The 26533-nt window shown below is 42.9% G+C and overlaps 1 protein-coding gene across 4 annotated transcripts in view; it reads right to left on the bottom strand.

Moving 5' to 3' along the window:
• Positions 2434–26533, bottom strand: part of PITPNC1 (phosphatidylinositol transfer protein, cytoplasmic 1) — a 278500-nt gene continuing 254400 nt past the window's right edge. For 2 of the 4 annotated variants that reach the window (XM_021066041.1, XM_021066042.1), the window contains exons 8-10: positions 22903–22966; positions 11077–11195; positions 2434–7200 (exon numbers count right to left, since the gene is read on the bottom strand). In XM_021066041.1, the coding sequence (XP_020921700.1) occupies positions 7195–7200; positions 11077–11195; positions 22903–22966 (189 nt within the window). In that variant the 3' untranslated portion in view covers positions 2434–7194. 4 annotated transcript variants of the gene reach the window in all.

Raw genomic sequence — 26533 nt, 5'->3', positions numbered from 1 at the left:
CAGGCTTGCCTGGGTCAGCCACAAAAGTTATACAGGCTCACACACACACACACACATACACACGCACATGAACGAACACATACCCATTGGTTGATTGTCGTTCCAAAGCCATCAATTTTGGGGCTAAATTTTTTTTTTTGTCTTTTTAGGGTTGCACCTGGGGCATATGGAAGTCCCCAGCCTAGAGGTTCAATCAGAGCTACAGCTGCCAGCCTACCCCTTAGCCACAGCAACACCAGATTTGAGCCTCGTCTGCAACCTACATCACAGCTCACAGGAACACTGGATCCTTAATCCACTGGGCAAGGTCAGGGATTGAACCCCCATCCTTATGGATACCAGTTGGGTTCATTACCACTGAACCACAGCGGGAACTCCCAACATTTTCATATAGGCATAGTTCAGACCAGGGCTTGGAGTATTGACATTTTTCCTTTTTTTCGGCTGGGCTCGCAACATACAGAAATTTCTGGGCCAGGGATCAAACCTGCCCCACAGCAGTGATAACGCTGGACCCTTAACCCACTGAGCCACCATGGAACTACAAATGATATTTCAATTGTTTTAAAACTGAGAGGCTAAGGTGTAGTTGGAAGTTGGAGGCAAAAAACCCCAAGCGAAGGTACTGAAGGAAATAGGAAGTTTCAGAAAAGAATGTGGGTGTTCAGAAACCTAAGAGTAACACTCAAATGAGATAACATCATGATTAAAAGCTGTACAGGGAAACTGGGGGTGTGATAAACACCTATATATTTACCATCAGGTATCCAAATATTTAACAACCTCTATCATTTGACCCCAGGAATAAACAGCCAGCTTGCTGTACCAAGTTTACTTTCAGCCAGCAACTATAGGTGAGGAGTTTGTTTTTTGGGGGGCCGTGTCCACAGCACACAGAAGTTCCTGGGCCAGGGATTGAACCCAAGTCTTAGCCGTGACCCAAGCTACAGCAGGGACAACACTGGATCGTTATCTGCTAGGCCACCAGGGAACTCCTTTGGTGCACTGTTATAGGAAGCTGTGGCCTGATACAAACGGAGATTAATGCAGATAATGTGAATATTCCTGGCATATATCCAGACAAGACTCTAATTTGAAAAGATATAGGCACTCCAGGGTTCATAGCAGCACTATTCACAATAGCCAAGACATAGAAACCACCTTAATATCCACTGACAGATGAATGGATAGCGAAGATGTGGTACGTATATGCAATGGACTACTACTCAGCCATAAAAATAAAATGCCACTTACAGCAACTTGGACGGACCTAGAGATTATCACACTAAGTCAGAAAGAAAAAGACAAATACTCTATGATATCACTTACACGTGGGAATCTAAAATATGACACAAATGAACTATGAATCAGAAAGAGACTCACAGACATAGGAAACAGACTTGTGGATGCCAAGGGGGAGGTGGGGGAAGGCTGGGATTTGGGGATTAGCAGATGCACCTTGCAGGGAACTATTTTCGGTATCCTGTGATAAACCAAAATGGAAAAGGATGTGAAGAAGAATGTATACATATATGACTAAATCCCTTTGCCGTACAGCAGAAATTAACCTCAAGATTGTAAATCAACTGTACTTCAATACAATTAAAAAAAATAGGAGTTCCCATCGTGGCGAATCCGACTAGGAACCATGAGGTTGCGGGTTTGGTCCCTGCCCTTGCTCAGTGGGTTAACGATCTGGCATTGCCGTGAGCTGTGGTGTAGGTTGCAGATGCGGCTCGGATCCCGCATTGCTGTGGCTCTGGTGTAGGCCAGTAGCTACAGCTCCGATTCGACCCCTAGCCTGGGAACCTCCATATGCCGCAGGAGCGGCCCAAGAAATAGCAAAAAGACAAAAAAAAAAAAAAATAATAATGTGGATGTTGACATGCATTACAGGACCGAATGGAAGCATTGCTGTGTTCACTCCGCCCATCCCGAGAGGACCCTGTGTGAACAACAGGAGCTACCCGAGATGGAAAAAGCACCATCAGATCTGGAGTGATTTCCGTGCAACTAGACTGGCTTGCCCTGCCGTTGAGAGAATCTGGTGTCCCCCTGGGATGTTGTTCCTACAGATTCCCTCAGGGCGATTCTTCTTGGTCACCACGCAGACTGCTGCCTCACATTTGATGAGGGTGGAGGGAGGAGACATGTGTGTATCCTATCGGGCTATGGATTCACCTTGGGCAGTGTGGGGCTGGATAGTTAGAGCTGGCATCCAGGCATTTCCCATCAAGGGCCAGGCCCTGAAGACACCAAATGCCTGTTAGGAGGCCAGGCTTCTTTGCTCCACAGGTCCCCTAGAACTGGGTGTAAGTACCGGCCATTGGCTTGTTCTTTCTCCCTTGATAGCTTCTTGTCCATCAAACCACAAACTCCCAATTGTCCCCAACCCCCTGAGAAGAGCTGAGAAAGAGAGAGAGGAGGCTACACTTGGAAAGAAGATTGCTTTGTACTTTATTTACAACAGAATGTAAGAAAAAGTAAGTTATTATCAATAATAAATAACTGGGGAAGAAAAACCAAAACACAAAACAGCTGTAAAGTGACACAGGAGGATGGCATGTGTGAGGATCAACTTTTGTTTGCTTCGCTTGTTGTCTATAATACTGTGCATTCCAAAACTTGGTCCTTCGGCCGTGGCAGTGGTATATTGATTCATTTAACTAATCAAGATCCCAGCTCGAAATGTAAACACGAAACATTACAGTTGAGGCTACCTACAAGTGGCACGGGTATAACATCGACTTTAAGAACCTCTCCTTGGTGACACACAGAAACTGAAGGGAGACGAGCAATTCACAGACATGCTTTCGATTTGAAGCGAAAACGTGGAGAGGCTTCTTCTAAAGCCTGTTAACAAAATGACAATTAATGACAGCATCTGGAAAGGTCTCAGCATAGTCACATTCTTATTGCACTAACTCCTAAAAAGTTTAAACATGTATATTTCCAATGAAACAGATTGTTTTGAAGGTAGAACACAGACACGAATCCGGGACGTGTTGCCTCTGTATCCATCGCTACGCTCTTGTGTTAACACTTCGGTTTCAGCAGGAAAGAAGAGTTTTCAATAGTCTATGATCAACTGCAGTCACTGGACAGTTTTTTTTTTCTATAATTTCAAGAATTATGGCTCAGATGGCATACTGTCACACAGTCTACTGAGTCAGATGATCAGAAAAGGTCTAAAACTCTTAGACAATCCTTTTCTATTGGATTATCCGAGTACCCTTTACATGTAGAGTAAATTATACCCTGGCCCTTCTGCAAAGTCAAATTCCTGTTGACCTATGCCAACCAGTGACCGTGTTGTCTCTGAGCCATGAAGAGATACTAAGGTGCGTAAAATTAAAAATACATATAAATCCATTAACTTTGAAATTTTGATGGAAAAATGATTTCTTGAGAAGTGTTAGAATCTATTTTCTGTTTATTACAGTGTCTTGGAAGAAAACCACGTAATTAGTTTTGGGGGTCTTGTGTTTTTTAAGTTGTCTGTGTGGTACATGCACAGTTGTGATTTATTTTCACAACCAAAAACATGGCTAATAAATACCTAAAAATAAATTAAAACCAGTTTCCCCCACATACAAATGCAAAATCAAAACAGAAGGGGTTATAAACGAGTTCACCCACAAACTCATATGGTTTCAGTTTATAACGTGGTAATTGAAAAATTTCACGGGCTCCTTTGCTGTTATGCTTTTTCTTTGCTTTGTCTTATCCTAGCCCAAAAGTAGGAAAATGAAATGGTCTTCAGAGCTTCTTCTTCTTTTTTTTTTTTTTTTCTTTTCTTTCTGGCCGCATGCACGGCACGTGGAAGTTCCTGGGGCAGGTTTGAACCTGTGCCACAGCAGCGACCCAAGCCACTGTGGTGAATTCTTAACCCGCTGAGGCATAAGGGAACTCCCAGAGCTGACTTCTGACAGTTTCTGTGGTAAAAACACCAAGGCCTTCTTATCCTGGGAAAGCACAGCTAAAGCAACGATGCTATACTACAGCCAATGAAAATCACAGTGGCATTTCATAATTTGAAATTCATTCAAAGTAATGAAATGTATGGTCATTTTGACGGTCTTCATTAACCTCAGAGACAAAGATGGGTTGAACATTTGCGTTATTCTGTGGCTTATTTATTTTCATTTGGCTATCAGAGACTTAAAACTGGTGGTTTGGATTCACGCTACTATATTTATATCTATATATATATACAGGTATAATACAATTTTGGTGAACAAAGTTGAAGGTTTCCACATTGCAGACAGAGGCACTGAGTTAAGATTCTATGTTTCCCCAAACATGCTTAATGAATTCAAGTTTCTGCTTTTTTTCTTCTAAGCTTCCATCATGCAGCCGTTTAATTTTCCGTCTTGATAGGAATTAGTAATAGTCTATATATACACTCATCGCAGGCTTGTAACCCCACAATAAACAAATTCGTGTATGGAGTCTGTGAAACGACACTTGAAAATCAAGATGGATAAACTATTGAAGTCATTTATGTCTTGTGATGACTGGATTAAATAGTTAAAGCAGCTAAAGGACTATCTGCACCCCTCCCCCGCTTTTAAAATGAACACACGAAGCACATGTAGACGGGAAAACCGAACATAGTTTAAGAGCACACATATTTGTTGGCTAAGAACCACACTATCATCGGTCGCTTTGCAATTAATGTCTGTGGTGCTGTACTGGCAGTCAGAGAAAGAAAACTCACAGAAATTAGCTTTCTAAAGCAGAGAGCATTGTTGACCTTGATAGCAGAAGCTACTTCACCAAAAAGGAAAATTAGCAATGGCGTCAACAGAAAAACTTGGTGCCAGATGTGTTAAGAATCCGCCCCCAATAAATCCATTCCATGCAAAAATCATGATCCCACCCCATCCTGATTTCAGCTTGCAAATGGTAAGCAAATACACACGCTACTACGTCAGTGTTTTCTGAAAGGAGAATTATGCTTTCTAAAGCCAGACGTTCTTGTTAAGTACTACTGTGTCAAGAGAGAGCCATTGAGGAGTCAAAGAGCTTTTGATAAAAGATTGAGTTTTCCCACAAGCAAAAATCATGCTACCATACCATGCAAAGAAGGTGTCTTACTATGGGTGCTATCATTCTTAGGAAAGAGATGCACTTTGGATCTAAGCTATTTGCAACAGGTTTCCTTTGAGTTCTGGGTGTATGTATTAATCAAGCTAAATGTCAACCTATAGAGAAGGAGATGATCTTGACAATCTGACATATGACTTGGAACACGTGGTGCTGGGCTCCTGGGACCAGCACCTGCACCTTGGAAGTTTGTCAACTTGAAGGACACTATGCGGAGTGCTGGGCACTGAGAGAGAGAAGCAGGCAGGGTCCACTGGCTGAGAGGCTGTATAAGAGGAGGAGACACGCGCCTTGGTTTATGTCGCTTCCTTTGGAATCTGTGTTTGGGGAAAGTCCCTTTCCTGAGGTGGAGGTTCTGGTCAGGAAGGCTAACCCGGGCTTCGGAGTTGCCCAATTACCTTGTTCTCTCCCTCTCTTGGAGGACAAAAGTAAATGCTAGGTTCTGTTCACGCTTCCTTCTGTGTTTAAAGGCAGTGAGGTGCGAAGGTGGCAGATGTTTCTCTTTAGATCAAAGGAGAGTTCTCTTTCTGCCACTTTGGTGAATGATCTTGTCTCCCATCAACCTTGATTCTAATCTTGTGTTATCATTACTGGCAGAAAAGAAAGCTAGCCAGAGGGGCATCTCACGCCTCCTTTCCACCCTACAAATAGAGTCAGCAATTCTGCTCATTTTTCTGCTCTCGCTTGACTGTATCTACTCGGCTTCTGCGACATGCCCAACGTTTGGATTTCGGGCAAGGAGCAAGAGAATGACAATCTTTTCTAAGGTCCGGTGATGGGCAGTCTGCTCCAGGGACGTCTGGATGTTATTAAGTAAAATGAGGAGGGGGATGGGAGGCAATTTTGAACGAGTTAAAGTCCAGTTAGCTGAGTCTACCCTTGAACTTCTTTGCAATGGGCAAATCGTCACTGAATGCTACTCAATAAATGGCAAATTCTGACAATCTTAATGGATGATGGAAGGTGACAGGTCAAGGTTCGCTGGTACCTGTGGAAAAAAAAAAAAAAGATCTTTGCCTCCCCATGGCCTCTCTGTTCCTAAACCAAATCATTCCCAAATCAGCCAGTTACGGCCATGTTCATCCATGTAATTCTTAAAAGATTTCTGAGGCCACAGGGGCACAAAGAGGAAAGTTATTAAAAGACAGAAACCAGTGGAATCTTTATTAAATTCTGTGAAAGGTATAAATAAGTTGTCATTAATTGCACTTGGAGCCTCTTCAGGTTGATAATTAAAATTTCCAAAAAATTTAAAGAGTTAATTAGGCCCCAAATCCTGAGTCAGACTAACCAAAACCGGAACCTCAGTAACGACTGATATTCAAGTATTGGTAATGAGCAGTTCGAAATTGAACAATTAGGTATGTTACGCCTGAGAATATTTTGGGGAAATTTCAGGTCGGATGGGAGGAAACTGACTTCCGTTTTACTACACCTTGTAACACAGTGGTGCAAAGTTTTCGTTTATTGGCCCTCAGAGTCCACACCAACCTCATCAAATGCCCAATAACAAGGCTTCCTCCCTGGCATCCAGCTGTGCTACAGAAGATCCCTTCTGTCCTTTGCCAGTCGTACATTTTACAGCTAAAATGAAGCTGTGTGGCACACTTAGGGAATCATACTCTATGTGAAACCACATGCACACTCGAGAGATCCAAGGAACATGTTTGAGTGACAAAGCAGTCTCTTTCTATATCAGAAGATTCTTTAAAAAAAAAAACAAAACAAGACCCCAAACCAAAAATATAAACCCCCATGAAATATTCATATGAAGTTACTCTGATTTGGGCCGACATGGCTTATCTGAAGAATGTATGCCAGGTAAATTCAGGGTGGCTTTTTTCTCAGGGTCTGGAAGCGTGAGAGTTTCTGGGGCAGACTTTTTCCGGGGCCGATCTTTGGGAACCGATAGAAATTCTGGTGCATCTGTGGAGAGAGGAGTGGATGGAGCACTAGAAGGGGCACTGCGGACTGAAGAAGGCAGGAGGGGGATGCTGGAGATAGAAATGGCAGGTGGGAAAACGCCAATTTTCTTGTTGGTGGCTTCCTGAGTGGCTCGTTCAAATTCTCGGACCTCATCCATTGTCATGTCTTAAAGGAAAAGAAATAGAAAGAGAAATGAGCAGGCATTTAGAAGAGTTGCAAATGGATTCATTGCTCTGCCTGTTTTTTTCTTTTTTTAAAAAAATGTTTGGCTGCACCAGCGGCATGCAGATGTTCCAGGGGCTAGGGATCGAACACATACCACGGCAGTGACCTGGGCCACAGCAGTGACAGTGTGGGATCCTGAACCCATTGAGCCACCAGGGAACTCCTTTCTGCCTATTTTTAAAGGACCTATCAAAACCCCATGATAAAGGCGTCTCTCCAGATTGTATGTCCAAATTAACATCCAAATACTAAGGCTTAAATTTTTTTCTTTTGGATTGGGGCGAATGTCTGAAAAAATAGTCCTTTGTGAATATCCATCTGAGATTTTCCAAAGCACTCTTCAGTGAGTATTTCAAGTATTCGGAGTAAGAACTTATCAGGAGAGTACAGATCTGTGCCGCTGCTATGTATGTGTCTGTGTGTGTTGTGGGAATGGTGGGTGTTGGAGCTATTATTAGACCTGGCCATCCTTTCTATAAAGGGAAAGTAATTAAGCAATCAATGGCCCCCGAATGATACATATTATTACCTACTTCAGCTTATGAAAATACTAGTATACCTTTGTAGTGTAAACAGGCAAATCGTCAGAATTTCTCCACATGCTCTTCTCTTACTCAACGCATACACTTTTTGCATTCTAGGGGTTACTTGTTTCCTGACTGTGTAGCTATCCTAAGATTTTTCAGATGCTGTGTTTCACTTACTTCACCTTAAAAAAGCAAGTATGATATGACAACAACCAACCAACTCTGCTAATTATCCCCAAACCAAGGAGAAAACAAACAAACAAACAAAAAAACCAACCACTCCTCAAGGAAACACGAAAAGAAAAAGAGCAAAGAACAAAAAGAGAGGATCACTTCATGGGTGAGAATTTTATTTAAAAGAAAAAGGAGCATTATTTGGCGTTCAGGAAGTAGTTCAGGGATGCCTCACTTAATAGGCATTGCCAAGATGATGTAGATTTTCCGAAAACCTGAAATGTTCTTACTACGTGAGGAAGAAAAAAAGTGTTTTAAATGTAAATCTTTCCCTCATGTAAATACATTAAATAATGTATTACAGACATTTCCTACCTTTTAGACATAATACTCTGAAAACATATCACTGTGCTATGATACAGTGATGACTTTGCTAAAGCAAAGAGTTTGAGGTCTCGTCTCTCATTCTCAGGAACTCTATTAGTATTGCTACTACAGTTATTGTTAATTACTCTCAGCCTGGCTACTATCCTCTGCCAACTTTATCACTGCTAACGGGGAAAACAGGTAGCTGGGCTTATTAGAAAAAGCACTGAGTGAAGGCCTAAAGCTTGCCCTTGAGTAAAAGATGAAATTGGCTGCCCCATGGAACTCTTCATCTGTTTCAGCTTCCCAGACACCCATTTTTCATTCCTGTCCTCTCCCAGGGGAACCTTCAGTAGAGGATGGTGCATAAACTAGTAGGAAGCAACACAGCCACTTTGGAAATATTAACTATGGAGTAAATACTCATAACACGGTATTAATAATAAAGACATATACATAATTATGTATGTTCATATCACAACATATGAGCAAACCAGAAATATTGTTTGAAAAGCAAAAATCCTTAAGAGGATTTCCTGGGAATGGTTATTAAAACTTTCTGAAAGGGAAACGTTTTTTACAAAGGGAATAAAAAATCATGACTGTTGATAGAATATAAAACTCAGAATATAGCAGGAAGTACTTGACCTGTAACCTTACCACTTAAAAAAAATACCAAGACTGTTAAATAAGCTAAGAAATGAGATTTAAGTTTTTTCAAAAAGAGGTATTTCAAAACAAATTTTGGACTCCGAAAAAATTTAGCTGTGTTTCTGTTATAATAAATGGATATCATCTTTGAAAAACCAGGTTTTCCATGCAAGTGGCTGAATATAGTGCTCTACTCCAAACATCCAGCAGGGGGCAGAAATCACCCAAGGAAGAGAATTCGGATTCTACACTCTGGTTCACAGTCTCTTAGAAGTTCTCTTCCTTCAAAGTATTGAAGCCGCTCAGTTGAAAAGGAGACTGTTATTTCCTTACTGCTGTGGCCATGGATGTTCATTTTGCCTAATTTCAATCTAGTTTATCTCTACGCAGGTGGATGATTTAAACTTACCGAGCATCCATGCCGTTTTTACTTGTTATGGGCAGCAGCCTTTTGATTTCAAGTTTTCCATTACGATAGAGAAGAAAAATACGGAGAAAGAAATGATGCCCAATTTGATGGAATTCCAAAGAATAAGAGACATGTGGTAAGCATTCAAAGATAACCACTTCGTGTAATTCCTGAGGAGACAGACGTCTCTGAAGTTATGGGAAGGACTGTGCGTTGCAGCCAGAGAACGCACAGGCTTTCCCACGGGCAGACCCATCCCAGGTATCTCTACACAGTAGACTTTCTAATAGTAATAATCACAGTGAAACAGAAAGAAAACCAAAGAGCCTCAAGCTGTAAGCCATAAGAACTCAGAATGAGGAAAGCACTGCGTCACATCCTTTGGCCATGAGGCATCTTCCTCTTTCCCTGGCTTCCTTTGTCTTGTGCTTACAGAGTGAGTAGCTTTCAGAGCTCGGCTGAGGGGGGGAAACGGTGTCTAGCATTCCTAAAGAAAAGGTCATTCAAAGTGATGGAAATTCAAGGACAGTCTCCTTACTGAGCATTTCTAACTTCAGAACAGGGCAAGAGGAAGGGGGGTGTTCTCTTGGAACTGGTCGGTGCCTACAGAGGAACTTCTCAGTTAAGTCTGGTCCAAACAGCTTTCTGCAAATCCAACCATGGCATGCAAAACGGGAAGGAAGAGTCAGGGGCATTTCAACCTCAAGGGCAGTCACATGCAGTCTACGGCAGCGCATGAGCCTTACAAGGCAGATTCCAAAGACATGCACTCCAAAGTCCACTAGACATTTCCCACGTGCAACCAGAGGTCTCCACAATTCTAAAGCGCTTACAACGACAGCCACCTCTCAACATTCTATAACCACGTGGTCAATTTCTTAAGTCTCTACTAGGTATTAACAGACATGCGGGCTCAAGCTAGCACCCAAAGACATCACAGCTCTGGCCAAAGATGCATATCAATGACTTGGGGATAACGTTTTTCTTTGTAACTCATCTTCATGGGAATGAATGACTGAGACAGAACTCTAGTTAAGATGCCAGCGTACACCACACAGTCAGCTCTTCATCACCCCTGTGCCACTAAATAATGTCAGGCTCTCCCAGGCTTAAGTCCCAGGCTGGATCTCATCTGGCTCCTCCTCACCACACCTTCACTGCTCTGCCAGTGGGCACTTGGACAGCAGCCCCATCTGGACATGAACCCAAGTCCCAAGAAACTGGTTGGATTAAGACAGCCATAAAGAGCCATAGAGAGCAGTTCAAAGCAAATGTAAAGAAACCTAAAATACCAGATGAGCCACAGCCCTCCCTTACATGAATGACGGAGTGCTTGCTGTGCCTTCAAAAGTTACTGGCATTGATGTTTTAGTTTTCACACGACATCCGCTTTTACCCCTCTGTTCTTTTGTGGCGCAGGCCACAAAATGTTTCCACTCTCTGTGTTCTTGGTTTCCTGACCCAAACAACCCCCCACGTCAAGCAGCTTTAAAGAATGGAAATGTCTGGAAGCAAGAGCTAACACTGTCCAATGGAGACCCTGCTGAGGTTTTTTTTAACCTATGGCCTCTGGGAGACGATGCTTTTTTTGTGGACGTTTGAGACGTGAGCGTTTGAAGTCACTTCAAAGATCTGTTTACGTGTACGTTTGGTCAAAGGTGGGCAACATGTTTCAAAAATTCTACATACACTTGTTTGGGTCTGGCTCTCTATGTGATCCACAGTGGAGGAATGCTGATTGCAAACTTTTATGTTGGTTTGTTCATGCATGTTTTTCTCGTATTCCCGAACATCATCCATTGTCATATCTGAAAGAAGGTCAAGACGTTGGCAACTTCTGTTATTAAAGGCAAACTTTCAATGGGGGGAGACTTTAGGGAAAGATGGCAGCTTAGCAGAAGCCAGAGAGAGGTGTCAAAGCAGGGGATTCACTAACTTTATGCGGAGTCAATCATAAAGTTAGCTCAACCAGCCAAAGGGAGAGTGAATACAAGGGCGTTAAGTCAAAAGAGTCTTAGAACTGAGAAGAGTGGAAGTTATTGAGGGGTGATTCTTGTCAAGTGAGCTAGGTGGGTAGGAAGTGTTAGCACGTGGACAGTGCCGTAGCCTGAGATCTCCTAAGAGCATGGTTAGAAGATCCCTTTGAAGGACAGGGCCAGGTCTGTGTGGTTTAATACTTACCTTCCATATACCTTTCAAAATACATTTAGAGGTTCTTTAAGACAAGGCATTCGACAACAGAGAGGACACTTTCATTGCTATTTATAAGAGACATGACATAGAAGTCAGAGAAATGTTGCTCCCCGGTACCCGTGAGATTTGGTGCAATGCTCGCAGAGATGTATTTCTGCACAGAATGCATGGTGTCAGAGAGTGCAGGTCTACACTGAACGTCAAGTCTAGCCTAACAGCTTGGAGCTGGCTGGCACTGCTTCCACCCACGCTGATCTATAAATACAATGGCACGTGACATGATGATTTTTTGGCCCGAGTATGCAATTTTTCAGTATTTCAGAATAATAATTTCTTAATCCAGTGGTTTAAGAAACACAGAGGACAATTTTGCATTGTCACAATTGGGGTGGAGGTGCCACTGGCATGTCGTGGGGAGAGGCCCTGGATGCTGTGGCACATCCTGCAAAGTGTACAGTATTCCCCCTGCCCCCAACAAAGACTTATCTGGAACAGAATGTCAGGGGTGCCAAGGTTGAGAAACCTCGTCTAAACCCAACTGATAAAAAACTTAAACAAACAACCTGTTTGTCTTCAGTATGTGAAGTGCATAAAAATCATAATTAGTCTCACTTTAAATACTTCTGTTGCTTTATCCTCCACTCCCCACTCCACTCCTTGGTTGTTTTATAACATTTTATCAGCAATTTCCCCAGATGGGCATTCCTCTGTTGCTCTCATGGCAGAATTTAACTTCATGCCTCTTTACCGTGAGTTATCAGTGCTCGACAATTCGTTAACCAGTCTACCACCTTGATCACTAATTAGCCTGGTGGGGATTTAGAGTGGGGATTTACAGCGGAAAATTTTCCTTAAGTATTTTCTGCATCATGTGGTTCGGTGTCTTTTTATATCAATCCATGTGTCTCAAGCGAGACTCTTCAATTTCAAAGGGCAGACCTGCCCGAAGTTTATGAATTAATTCAGTGTGGTCTGGGGCTGAGACGCAGGGCAGCTCTAAATCCAGACGTGAGCTATTTTGTTTGGCTGATGACCCTCCCACCCCAACACACACATCCCGAAACCGTTAATCGAAAATGCTGTCAATAAGCAATGTAAGTATCAAGAATGCTAAGCAACAGTCTGGCCAAGCAAAGAGCATGCTTTTCTGTTAGAAAATCAAGGTAACTGGAAAGCAGTAAAGAGGCGCTGCTTTGAGGTTGGAACAAATGCATCTTAGTTAACAATAATAACACATCCTTTCAAGAGAAACACTTTAAGTTCAGTGGCTGGTTATCAAAATTTCTTAAACACAAATACACTTGGAATGAAGATTGAGGTCCTTTTCAGTTAACGTCTAAAAATCCTCTATACATATATTCATTAACATTCTCCACACACTTTATTTTCACCCCTCCCCCAATGCCATGACAGTAATTTCCAAAACAAAAACAAAGGTGGTTAAATTTCTCTTGCTCTCGTAAATCTTAATGGAAACTGTACTTTAATTAGCTCACTGTTTGGAGAGAGGCTTTCACGGTGTGATTATGGGCTTTCAAAGATATATCAAATTTTATGGATGTGAAGAAAGATTTAATAACCAAGAAACTCATTATTATCTTGTTCATAATAGTGAAAAATCAAAAACAACTTGGGCCTGATAGTAGTATGCAGCCATTAAAAATGATGTAGAAGAAAACTGAACACGATAGAGGAATGTCCTCGGGATACTGTTAAATAAAAAACCAGAGATAAAAAGATTGTACATGTTGTATGAAAACATTTTTGCCAGAAACGCATTACGTACATTTGAAAAAGACTGAACGGGTACGTTTCGAAACATTAACAGTGATTGTTTTGAGGAATTTGACTTATATGTCATTTTCATTTTTTCCTTTTTGCTTATCTATATTTTCTGTATTAAAAATATGCATTACTTCGATAACAAAGGAAGAGAACATTATTTTAACAATCAATTTTTGGGGGCCGTTAGAAGAGGGATGCCATCAGTTTGCAAACTGGTAAAAAGATGTACTTTGCGACCTGTAGCCTGGGAACCTCCGCATGCCTCGGCTGCAACCCTAAAATAGCAAAAAAAAAAAAAAAAAAAAAGGGAGATACACTTTTCTAAAATTTCTGCTTATTCTAAAAACACAAGGATTTCTTTTTATTTATTTATTTATTTATTTTTATAGAAGTTCTTGGGCCAAGCATTGACCTTGCCCAAGAGGTGCAATACAACCTATGATTCCTTTAACCCAGTGTGCCGGGCAGGGGACTGAACCTGCGCCTTAGCAATGACTCGAACTGCTGCAGCTGGATTCTTAACCAACTGTGCCACAGCGGGAGCTCCTATTTTTTAAAAAATGAAGTTAAGAAACAAAGTTGCAGAAAAATTCATCTTAAAAAAAAAAAAGGCAGAATTCCTGTTGTGGCTCAGTGGTAACGAACCCAGCTAGCATCCATGAAGATGTGGGTTCTATCCCTGGCCTTGCTTAGTGGGTTAAGGATCTGGCATTGCAGTGAGCTGTGGTGTAGGTCACAGATGAGGCTCAGATACAGGCCTGCAGCTGTAGCTCCAATTTGACCCCTGGCCTGGGAACTTCCATATTCCACAGGTGTGGCCTTAAATGGCAAACACCGGAGTTCCCGCTGTGGCTCAGCGTAAATGAATCTGACTAGCATCCATGAGGATGCAGGTTCGATCCCTGGCCTCACTCAGTGGGTTGAGGATCTGGTGTTGCTGTGAGCTGGGGTGTAGTAGGTGGCAGATGCGGCTGGGATCTGGCGTGGCTGTGGCTGTGGCTGGCAGCTGCAGCTCTGATCTGACCCCTAGCCTGGGAACTTCCATCTGCCATGGGTGCGGGTCCCCTCACAAAAAAAGGCAAAAACTAAACAACAACCAAAAAACCCTTCTCAAGTAGCCCACATAAGAACTGATGAACTTCTAGGAAAGGAGCTCTTTTAAAGATGATGATAATTTAGTCTCAGCCGATCCTGAAGGAAAATACGTTTGTCTAAATCCTGAACTCTCCTCCCGTATTCTACAGGCTCATGGAAATGATGTCAACATTTTGGGCATTCCTCAGTAATGTATGGAAAGCCTAATCAAGTGAAAATGTTCCCATCCAGGTTACCTGGTAGAATGCATTATGTCTTGCTTCTGCAAAGGATATTATCTCGAAATCTATACATGAATCAATTTTTTAGTAAATTCAATGACATATGCCCCATGACAAATGATACTTTCAGAGATGATTCATCTTCATTACTGACTGATTTTCAATGATCAGAGGGACTTCTCACAGTTTAGGTGCAGATCTCTGCTCCCCCAAAACAAGCGCTTATATGTATCAGAGAAACTCTTAAAGGCATCCTACATCAATTCTTTAGCAAATAAGCTAAAAAATAATCACCCTTTAATTTATAGATGTGCAAGGTCAAAATTTACTTTTCTTTCTTTCTTTTTTTCTTTTCTTTTTTTTTTTTTTTTGTCTTTTTGCCTTTTCTAGGGCCGCTACCTCGGCATATGGAGGTTCCCAGGCTAGGGGTCTAATCAGAGCTGCTGCGCCAGCCCACACCAGAGCCACATCAACTCGGGATCCGAGCCACATCTGCAACCTATACCACAGCTCACAGCAACAATGGATCTTTAACCCACTGAGCAAGGCCAGGGATTGAACCTGCAACCTCATGGTTCCTAGTCGGATTTGTTAACCACTGCGCCATGACGGGAACGCCAAAATTTACTTTTCTTAAGTGAGGTTTCTTAAATGAAGTCTTAAACAAATAACACTGGCCTAAATGCCTGATTTAAAAGACTATTGGAACTAGTACTGAATTTTTTCTGATAAGGAAGGTGTATCCTAATATCTCTGACACTTGGCTCTCAGAGGGTGACTGATAATCTGGGGGTTAAATACCTTCTTCATTGCAAGATTTCTTGTCTTCCCCCTCTTGCAAGACCATTTCATTCCTTCTCTTTCTTGCCATCCTTCAGGTAAGGGGAGTAAACAGACCGCAGTCTTCCGTCCCAGCATGTGGAGGTCACACCAAATTGGCCTCGATAGAACCCTCTTCTCCACCACCAGCCCAGCTTTGTCAAAAAAAAGCTCTGGACTCAGAGGATTTGTTAATTGAGAAGCTTCTTCAATTTCCCAAACCGTAAACTAAGGCTCTATGTTTTTGTTTTTTGGCTGCACTCACAGCATACAGAAAAGTTCCAGGGCCAGGGATGGAACCTGCGCCACAGCAGTGACAATGCCAGGCCCTTAACCCACTGTGCCACCAGAGAACTCCAAGGCTCTGTGTTAAAGAACAAAATATACCTCAACTACAAGTCTTGGTCTGCTTCAACTGTTCTCTGCCTTTTTTTTTTTTTTTGCTATTTTAGGGCCGCACTTGAGGCATATGGAGGTTCCCAGGCTAGGGGTCTACTCAGAGCTACAGCTGCCAGCCTACGCCAGAGCCTCAGCAATGCCAGATCCGAGCAGTGTCTGCCAACTACACCGCAGCTCACGGCAAGGCCAGATCCTTAACCCACTGAGCGAGGCCAGGGATCGAACCCACATCCTCATGGATCCTAGTTGGGTTCGTTAACCGCTGAGTCATGAAGGGAACTCCTGCTTTTTTTTTTTTGCCTCAGCAGTGGCATATGGAAGTTCCTGGGCCCGGTATGGAACATGTGCCTCAGCAGCAACCTGAGCCGCTGCAGAGATGCAGAGACAACACAGGATCCTTACCTGCTGTACCTCAGCAGGAACTCCTGTTTTCTGTTTTCCAAAATATGGGTTTCAATTATTACTTACTTATTGAATCACTCAAAGAATGCATGAATTATGTTCCATAGACATAATTCAAACAGTACTGGATTATATAGAGAGAAGAGTTTAATTACTTTTAACTTCCCTTATCAATCCTATTCCTTCTACAAGATTTTTTTTTTCCTATGAGTTCACTTGTATAATTACTATGACACACATACATGCAGTCACTAATTTTTAATTTATGGAATAATACTATAATATACCATACTACACAATGGTTCTAGCTGACTTCTTCCACTAATAGAAAACATACATCTTTCCATACCAGTATATACAGAACTATTTTACTCTTTTTAAGAGTTTAAACTATATTCATAGCGTTAGTGTGTCATAATTTACTTGACCACATTTCTGTTAATGGACATGTACACAGAGACTAGATTCTAGCTTTTGTAAACAACCTTACACTGAATAGCGCTGAAATTATATTCATGAACACGTGTGGTTAACAAACCCGACTAGGAACCATGAGGTTACGGGTTCCATCCCTAGCCTCGCTCCATGGGTCAAGGATCTGGCGTTACCATGAACTGTGGTGTAGGTTGCAGACGCGGCTTGGATCCAGCTTTGCTGTGGCTCTGGCGTAGGCCAGTGGCTACAGCTCTGATTCGACCCCTAGCCTGGGAACCTCCATGTGCTGCGGGAGCGGCCCAAAGAAATAGCAAAAAGACAAATAAATAAATAAATAAATAAATAAAAAATAAAATGTTTGCTATCAAATGGGCAAACATTTATCTTCTTGTTTCCATCACATTTCTTGTGATTAGGAGTAAGGCTATTGGTTATTGGCATTTCTTCTTCCATAGTTTAGCTATTCATGTTCTTTACCATTTTTCTACGGAGCTGTTGGATTTCTTATTTATAGGACCTCTTTATATATTATAGATATTAGTCCTCTGTTGGCTACATATGTTGTAAATAGCTTCTCTTAGTCTTTCAACTTGGTTTATGATGGCTGTTTTCTTTTAATCATTTTATTAAAGAAGGCAGGTTGATTTTACGGGACATGGAGAGAAGACTATATTTGAAAGGCGTTTAGGATAGAAGTCAGTTGAACATACAGAGAAAATGCCGTGCAACAAAATGTCAGCAAGCAAGAACTTTCCTTCATTGTATTGCACAGCTGCAGGAGCTACAATTTTTTTTCCTTTTTAGGGTTGCACCCGAAGCATATGGAAGTTCTCAGGCTAGGGGTCTAATCCAAGCTGTAGACACTGGCCTACACCACAGCCACAGCAATGCCAGATCTGAGCCTTGTTTGCAACCTACACCACAGCTCACGGCAATGCCAGATCCTGAATTCACTGAGCAAGGCCAGGGATGGAACCTGTATCCTCATGGTTACTAGTCAGATTCGTTTCCACTGAGCCACAACAGGAACTCCAATAGCTACAATTTTAATGAAGAGTCATATATTCTAACTCAATGACTTGTTCAATGTCATATTTTATTTCCTTCTATAAACATTTTCTCTCCATTTCCAGGCTTGTCAGCCTAAACAGAAGAAGTAAGTTTTTCCCTAAGTCTCTCTCTCTCTTTTTTTTTTTGTTTTTTTGCTTTTTAGGGCTGCACTTGCAGCATATGGAGGTTCCCAGGCTAGGGGTCCAATTGGAGCTACAGTTGCCGGTCTACACCACAGCCACAGCCACAGCAACATCAGATCTGAGCAGCATCTGCGACCCACATTACAGCTCACGGCAACACTGGATCCGTAACCCACTGAACGAGGCCAGGGATCGAACCCTCAACCTCATGGTTCCTAGTCGGATTCGTTTCCACTGTGCCTCAACGGGAACTCCAAAATGGGTCTTAAACAAGTGGTTGGGTTAGGGGTCAGAAGAAGCTCCACTGATCATGAATTACATTTGATACATCTTTGACTCCAGCAAAATGGTGGCTATCCTTTGGGTATGCTTTTTTTCTTTTAAAAGAATTCTTTAAAGTGGTTATAAATTTGGAGTTCCCCATCGTGGTGCAGCGGAAACGAATCCGACTAGGATCCACAAGGATGTGGTTTTGATCCTTGAACAGTGGGTTAAGAACCCGGCATTGCTGTGAGCTGTGGTATTGGTCGCAGACATTGCTTGGATCTGGAGTTGCTGTGGCTGTGGTGTAGGCCAGCAGCTGTAGCTCCAATTCCACCCCTAGCCTGGGAACCTCCATATGTCTCGAGCGTGGCCCTAAAAAAAGCAATAACAAGAAAAAAAAAAGACAAAAAAAGGTTATAAATTCAATAGTTGCTTGTTATAAATAGCTTAGGAGTGGGTCCACATTTTTGCAGCAAAACTAGCCAGTCCTTAAGGTTTGATGCATTCCCTTTCCATATCATTCAGAGCATTAAGATATAGAATTATAATCTATAGTTGTAATTTGTTTCCCCCCAGTTCTTAAGTTGGGGAGGTGAAGGGGTGGGTCACAGATCCCTTCGAAAATCTGATGGGAAGACATGGGTTCTCTCCCCAGAAAAATGAATGTGAGCAGACACATATAAAATGTTGCCTAAGAGCCATGACACCCAAGCTCATGTTTCAGGGAACCTGAGGCCACTGGAAAATGCTGGCTTGGCGAACTTAATTAGCTAATGCTAGTGCCTAAGAAGGCTTCCTTTCCCACTTTGAACTTGCTTCACTTGTTGTTTGGCTGCTCTAAGGACTCCAGAATGATTTCTAAGTCACTTTCATGAGGGAGTTTCATCTCTACGTATCTACCAGCCAGAACGACCCCCTGTACTTTTTTAGTACAGGAAGGGTCAGGATTCATGAGGTTCTGCTGAATCAGAGCCTCCCTTGGGCCACCCTCTGTGTTCCTCTCTCAAAATACTGTCATATTTGTGAAGCAAAACCATGCTTTGGTGAAGCTGGGCTGTCTATTTTTATCCACCTCCCCTTTCACCCCGTCTTCTGAAATGTGCAGTTGTTTCTTCTGATTAGTGTTCCAATCACGCAGGAGACACCCAAGGCTCATGGATAAAGACCAATCAAGGCTTTGAAAGAGAAACTCAACTCCTCCAATAGCGGAAATGGTTGTACTTTACAACGAGAACAAGAGAATAAAATCTGTTGAGGGAGATAGTTATGTGACAGTCAAGTGCTGAACCTCAGAAAAGGTACCGAGTTAAGTCTGGGGCGAGAAAATATCACCATCATTTACAATGACCACCCCCCCTTTACTCTTAATTAAGCCCTGGAGGAGGGGAGTCTAATTAGAGAGAAAGGCATCATTCAGGGGTGCCACCGCATCACGGTACACAGTCTGGGCACAGTAGGAACACACAGCCCAGGAGGTCAACGGAGTTAAAATTCAGTCTGAAGCCAATAACAGCACCTGCTGAATCTGCCCAGAAGGGGCGTCTTTTTTAATGCATCAGAGTTTAGCAGTTGGCCCTGAAGGCCTCGGTCATTCTCTAGTCTCATTAACTTTGGACTGAATTAATTAAACTGTCCCTTCAATCTAGTCTGCTTTAACGTCATTCCTAAACTTTAGTGAGCATCAGAATCATTGGGAGGGCTTGTTAAAACACAGATTACAGGGCTATGCCCCCAAAGTATTTGATTCAGTAGGTTTGGGGTGGGGCCTGAATCTGAATTTGTAGCAGTTCCCTCAGGGATGCTGATGCCGCTGGCCCAAGGACCTCACTTGGAGAATAAGTGCTACAGGCTATAGGCAAAGCTATAGGTTCTTTACTTTGAACCTTTTCCATGTTTAGTAGCGAGAGCCTGTATAGACCAAAGAAAAATACACTGCTTCAGGTACCCGAAGCTGAAAGGCTGTTCTGGTGGACAGTGACACACCCGTTCACCTGAAAGGCCCACAGTCCCCAGCATTACCTTGAATAAGGGGTTATGGGCAGGCCTCTTCCATTCACTTGATGGACTGTCTGCATCTGTGTCATGAAGGAGCTGCTGTTTTCCCCACAAGCAGCTCAGCTGGGGGCACTGATGCCAGTAATTTACATGAAATTGATGGGGTGGTTCTCAGACCCCATATTGAGTGAAAAGGCTGCCTGTTTTGGTTGGGGCTTGGGTTGTGTACACAGGGGGTGGAGACCTTCTTTGGGGAGTACAAGGCGCCCTGATGACCTATAGCCACTAAACCACACGCTGTTTCTCTGTACTCTGATACAGAAAGGGCTTTTTGTCCGTAGACTCCTAGAGTTAATTCCTGTCTCCACCTCACCCATCTTAAATAACTAGGTAAGATGCTCTCTTCTTAAAGGTCTCTGATGCATTATTCTAGCTTTGGCCCCTGTAAGAGTCTGAGATTTTTTTTGGACTCAAAGTCTTTAACTCTCTTTCTTGCTGAGGCCTTGGCTGAGATAGAAAAGAATCGGCCCCCATCCTCTGCGCTCCGGTCCTTTTCTTACTAGGCGCCCGCCCACATTTTCTTTTTCTGTATCCTGACTTGGCAGTTCCCTGGTGCTCTAGTGGTTGGGACTCAGTGCTGTCACTGCTGTGGACTGGGTTCAATCCCTGGTCTGAGAACTAAGGTCCCACATCAAGTTGCTGTGCGTTGCAGCCAAAACAACCACCACCACTACAACCCCCCCCCCAAACTACTCTATATCCTGCCTCTACTCAAACTCTTTTCTGATCCACAGGCTGGCACTGTTTTGTCCTCTTTATTAGGGCATGACTACTCTTTTTGATGCTGTGTTTTCTTTCTTTTCTCCTTTTTAAGAATTTTTTTTTAATTTTTGCTTTTTAGGGCTGCACCTGCGACATATGGATGTTCCCAAGCTAGGGGTTAAAGTGGAGCTGCAGCTGCTGGTCTACACCACAGACACAGCAATACCAGATCCGAGCCTACACTGCAGCACACGGCAACACCAGACCCTTAACCCACTGAGTGAGGCCAGGGATCCAACCTGAATTCTCATGCCTGCTAGTTGGAGTTATTACCACTGAGCCACGATGGGAACTCCTGATGCTGCCTTTTCAGAAAAGTCCTCTATGGCATCCTGGCACTCAAGAGAAATCTATTAAAGTGCCCTGTGTCTTGGTTTTCAGTGTGGCAGAGTTTTGGCCCTGCATGGCTCTGTTCACTTACCAAACTTCTCACTGGTTTGAGCCTATTATTCCTTGATTATCCTTTTGAAATTCCCTTAGTGTCGGTGGCAAGGATGCCAGGAGCGTGGGGGAGTGCAAGTTGGGAGGGGCCCAGCAGTTCTTAATTTTTGGGGGGAGGTCTGTGCTCCCTTTAAGAATCTGAGAAAAGCTTCCCAGAAAAAAACAACCAGAAAGATTTGTTCAATGATGGGGGGTAGTAATCACAGGAGCCTCTCCCTCCACCTGCCTCACAAAAGACAACCACAAATAGGTGTTAGGGAGATGTTGTGACAATGTGACAGGTCAGCGCACTTGCTGCGCCTGAGCAGCATCTGTGTGTGTGTGTGTGTGTGTGTGTGAAATAAGACAGGGCAAATGATGATCTTTCCAAAGAATCTCTTCCAGAGGTCTGCATTTGTGCAAACCCAGGAAAATGCAAAGATGCATTTGCTTTTCAGAAGATGAAGATCTGGGAAAATTGCACCAAAAGAAAAAAAAAAAAAGCATGCCTATAGCCTACATTACCCTGTCTTTTAAAATGTGGTTCAAAAACAGCTAAACAACAGTCATAACAATCACTGTCTTCGCCCATTCAGTCCAGCGCAAGCTTTCACTTTAAATTTGGTACCTTCTGCTCAGAAGAGGGAGGGGATTGGTGGGACAATGACAGAATGGCACCAAAATGCAATCTAGGTTACATTGAGAACAAATTCAATGTGACTTAGGAAAAGGCCAAGGAGAAGGGCATTTCATTAAGCAATCAGATCTGACCCAAGTCACCAGCTGGGTGTGTTTGTTTCTATTTATAGTCAAGGACACTAGCCTCTGATGACTGATCGTGGGAACGTGGATCCACATGGACAAAAATGATAGTGGGGACCCGGGAAAGGTGGTCCATCTATCATGAGATGAAGCAAACCTTGTTTCTTTCCATTTACTGAAAATACCCAGAACTTATTTCACTCTTGCCATATCATTAAAAACAAGAACAACAGAACAATAGTATCGGTCAGAATGAAGGGGGCACCAGTGCTTCTGCCCTCATGTTCTTGCAGCATCCTTATGTTTTTGGTGAGAGCGGGTGTTTCAAGTATTCTCTAAATCAAAGGACAACTTCCACTTGACGTGATGCTTCAGAGAGCATGGATCTTGAAGTGTGGGATAAATTAGGATGTGTTTGAAACCCATCCAATAGAGAATTTCAGAGCCCTGTGTTATCAAGTATCTATGCATCAAACATACTGAGGTCCTTCTCAGTCAATAACTAAGTGTCGAGGTTATTTTAGACCAAGCTTCTCTCATGACATTCTTTCTCATTATGATCTGTGGACAGTGCTATTTCCAGTACAGGACACAACAGCCCTGCCTTTGTTGTTGTCTTTCTGGGTAGCAGTTGAAGCCCAAAGGACTGAAAGCCTAAGCCAACAAGTTAGGAAGTTGTTCTACAAGTGATCTGGGGGGAGTTGACTTACCATACCACTCATCAACCCAGGCAAAAGCCTGTCTATGTCCAATCAGAAGAATATCTCGGACCACCTAAAAAAAGCAAAAGAAGGAGGTTGATAAGATACCATGTTTGAGTAAAACTATTTGGAAAAGAGATTGTTCCCAGTTCTAGCAATCCTGGCAATTACAAATTTCTCCATCCCTCTGTCCATATGTGATGACAATTATAGGCTGACATACTTTCTCTTAGCCCTTTTCATGGTGTGCATATACCTGCTGTAAATTAATCTCTTTATCTTACTTGAAAGGGGCTGGAGGTTGTTCAAACTAATGACAACATTGGAAAAAAAAAAAAAAGTGTTCCTGTCATGGTGCAGCGGAAACAAATCTGACTAGGAACCATGAGGTTGCATGTTCGATCCCTGGCCTCGCTCAGCAGGTTAAGGATCCGGTGTTGCTGTGAACTGTGGTGTAGGTCGCAGACACGGCTTGGATCCAGTGTTGCTGTGGCTGTGGCGTAGGCCAGCGGCTACAACTCTGATTGGACCCCTCACCTGGGAACCTCCATATGTTTCGAGGGCAGTCCTAAGAAGACAAAAGACAAAACAAAAACAAAAACAAAAAACCCCCCAAAAAACTAATGACAACAGTCTGGCAGTCACACAGCAGTGACGGGGCTGAATCTCTAGGGCTGGTCACCTTGGGATTTCTCTCTTCATTTATCTTTACCTAAAACAGGCTCTACTTTCATTTGCGGAAGGGTGCGTCTCACAGCTGCCAGGTCATAAATGTTGGAAACATTTGTCTGAGTAGCAAGTGACTTCTAAGCCAAAAGCACTCAAAACTCTCTCTTCTCTAGCAAAATATCCTAAATATTGGCTATTATTTTTTTTTTTATAATTGAAGGTGTCAGAAAAAGATGGTAAATATCTTTCTAGGCTTGACTTTCATGTAATAGAAGGAGGGGAAAAGGCAGTTTAGTCAACTATTATTTCTTTATATTTTTGTCTTTTTAGGGCCGCATCCCTGGCACATGGAGGTTCCCAGGCTAGGGGTCCAATGAGAGCTGTAGTCACCGGCCTACGCCAGAGCCACAGCAGCTCGGGATCCAAGCTGCGTCTTCAACCTACACCACAGCTCACAGCAACACCGGATCCGTAACCCACTGAGCGAGGCCAGGAATCGAATCCGCATCCTCATGGATGCTAGTCAGGTTCGTTAACCACTGAGCCACAACGGGAACTCCTAGTCATCTATTACTGAGAGAAATGAAATAAGAGCCCTGAACTAACAGGAATGATAAACTTGACTGGAGACGAAAAGGAATGAAATCTCTTCTTATGGTGACACATAATGCCAATGGAAAACTAAGAAAAATAGAGAGTTTGTGTGTAACACCATTTATATGCTTTTATTTCATGGTATTTCTCTCTTTTTTTTTTTGGTCTTCTATAAATGTGCCTTTTTACATTTCTTTGATACTCACACTCTCCCTCCAACATTCCTTTCTTCCTGCCAAACAAATCTAGCAATTGTCGAAAGCCTCTCGCAGAAGGTTCAAGCATGTTTCCACAAATGAAGGATTTTTAATTCGGTGAATTTGCAGAAACAAGGGAAGCTTTCATAATGAAGTGTTTATTACACTAGGCCTCTGGATATCTAGCGAGGCTTTTATGACTGGAAGGAGGAAGCATGTAATGAAAATAAGAAACGACATGAAGCCATGCACACTTGAGTGCTGAGTGCATCAAATTCATGGAAATCAAAAGAACAGCATCGAGGCATCCGTAAATATACCCTATTGCATTAAGCACAACACAGCTGTCTGCTGGAAACAAGAATTCAATAATGTGCTAATGGCTCGCTTTCGAACATTTTTCCCCCCTTAACTGTGAATAGATTCTTCAAAAACAAAGGTGTTCAGAGAAAGGCATCTCTGGCACTTACACCCCATGCAGGCGCAAGCCTCAGATACTTATTAGTGGCTCATGTGCCAGAGCAGGTGTGTTTCTGGGGTGTTGATAACACTTCATTATATTTGGGAATGGGCAATGGGAATGCCTACTACTAGAAGGTAATTCCTACAGGTATTTTAAAGACATAGAGTCTCACAACTTGCCAAAAGAGACACAATGAGCCCCAGGGCAATCTAAATATGTTTTCCGAGAAGAAGAAATAACAAAACACACTGTGGCAGTGGCCCTGGTAAGAGGAGATCACTTTGGGTATATGATCGTGGGACGTTGTTGGAAGTCAAGAATATACAGCTTGAGGGGAGTTCCCGTCCTGGCACAGCAGAAACGAATCTGACTAGGATCCCAGAGGACACAGGTTCGATCCTTGCCCTGGCTCAAGTGGGTTAAGGATCTGGCATTGCTGTGAGCTGTGGTGTAGGTCACAGATGCGGCTTGGATCTGGTGTTACTGTGGCTGTGGCATAGGCCAGAGGCTACGGTTCCAATGCGGCCCCTAGCCTGGGAACCTCCATATGCTGGGTGCAGCCCTAAAAAGACAAAAAATATATATCTTTAGATAGATACAGAGCTGAGGCTGGAAAATATTTAGTCTGGGAGCCCCAGCTGTCTTCCTGCTTAATAACTGGGACACAGCAGGAAAACAGGAGGCCCCAGAACTGATTTCTGTATGTCCCACTTGGCTTCCACCTCTGGCTAGGCAGAGTGGATCTGGAGCTTGGCAGCTCAGTACACTTCTGTGTCTCAAATTGGCCCTGGGTCTGCTATCATTAGGAGCTCGAGTTCAATCTATTCTTTGGACCTAAATTCAAGAATTATTCATCTTATAGTTAGCTGCCCCCTGTCCCCCAGTCTCAGTAAACAATCTAAGTAACAAAAAACTCAGTGCATTAAGGTTAAATTCCAATGCCCCCACGAGAATTTCAGAAAGCTACTCTTTACCAGTTTTTAAGTGGAAAAATAAACAGATATCTAGCCTATCTGGAATGTGGAGACCATCTGAGTAGTATTTATTTTTATGAAAATAGGAAGGGAGTTCCTGCTGTGGTGCAGTGGGTTAAGGATCTGGTGTTGTCTCTGTAGTGGTTCGGGTGGCATCTGTGGCTCAGATTTGATCCCTGGCCTAAGAACTTCCATGTGCCACAGATGTGGCAAAAGAGAGAGAGAGAGAAGAATAGGAGGAGTTATAAGGACAATGCTCAACACTGCGTTTCCCATTCATTTCTGCGAGGATAAGGATCATTCGAAGCCCCTAACAAACTGAAACCATCACCAAGTGGGTTCCTGCTACAAAATGAACCTGTATAGCCAAGTAGGTTTATAGCTGAAATCCGTGTTTTGAGGCTGTTAATAATTCTTTGTTAACAGAACTATTAAACGGGCAGAAATGCTAGGACATACAATCTAATGCAATCACTGGGATTTCTCGTTCTGTCTCTTGGGGCATCTTCTACCTCAGGTGTCTACATCTGCAGGATCTTTGAGTGAGCTCTGTCCTTGGGGGGACTGCACACACAGATACGCCCTGTGCCTCTGCCTGGAATCTGAGTACCTCAGTACCAAGTACAAGGACCTGTCCTTGGAACTACACTAGCCTGATGCCAGAGACGAGTCTATTTTGAAAGTCCAGCTTCCTGAACATGCCCAACAGACACGGAGGTCATAGAGTGAAAGACGAAGTGTAA

This window comes from Sus scrofa, chromosome 12 (assembly GCF_000003025.6).
Source record: "Sus scrofa isolate TJ Tabasco breed Duroc chromosome 12, Sscrofa11.1, whole genome shotgun sequence".
NCBI classification, from domain to species: Eukaryota; Metazoa; Chordata; class Mammalia; order Artiodactyla; family Suidae; genus Sus; species Sus scrofa.
The sequence above is the reverse complement of the archived record's forward strand: the minus strand, read 5'-3'. Positions and strand labels throughout refer to the sequence as shown.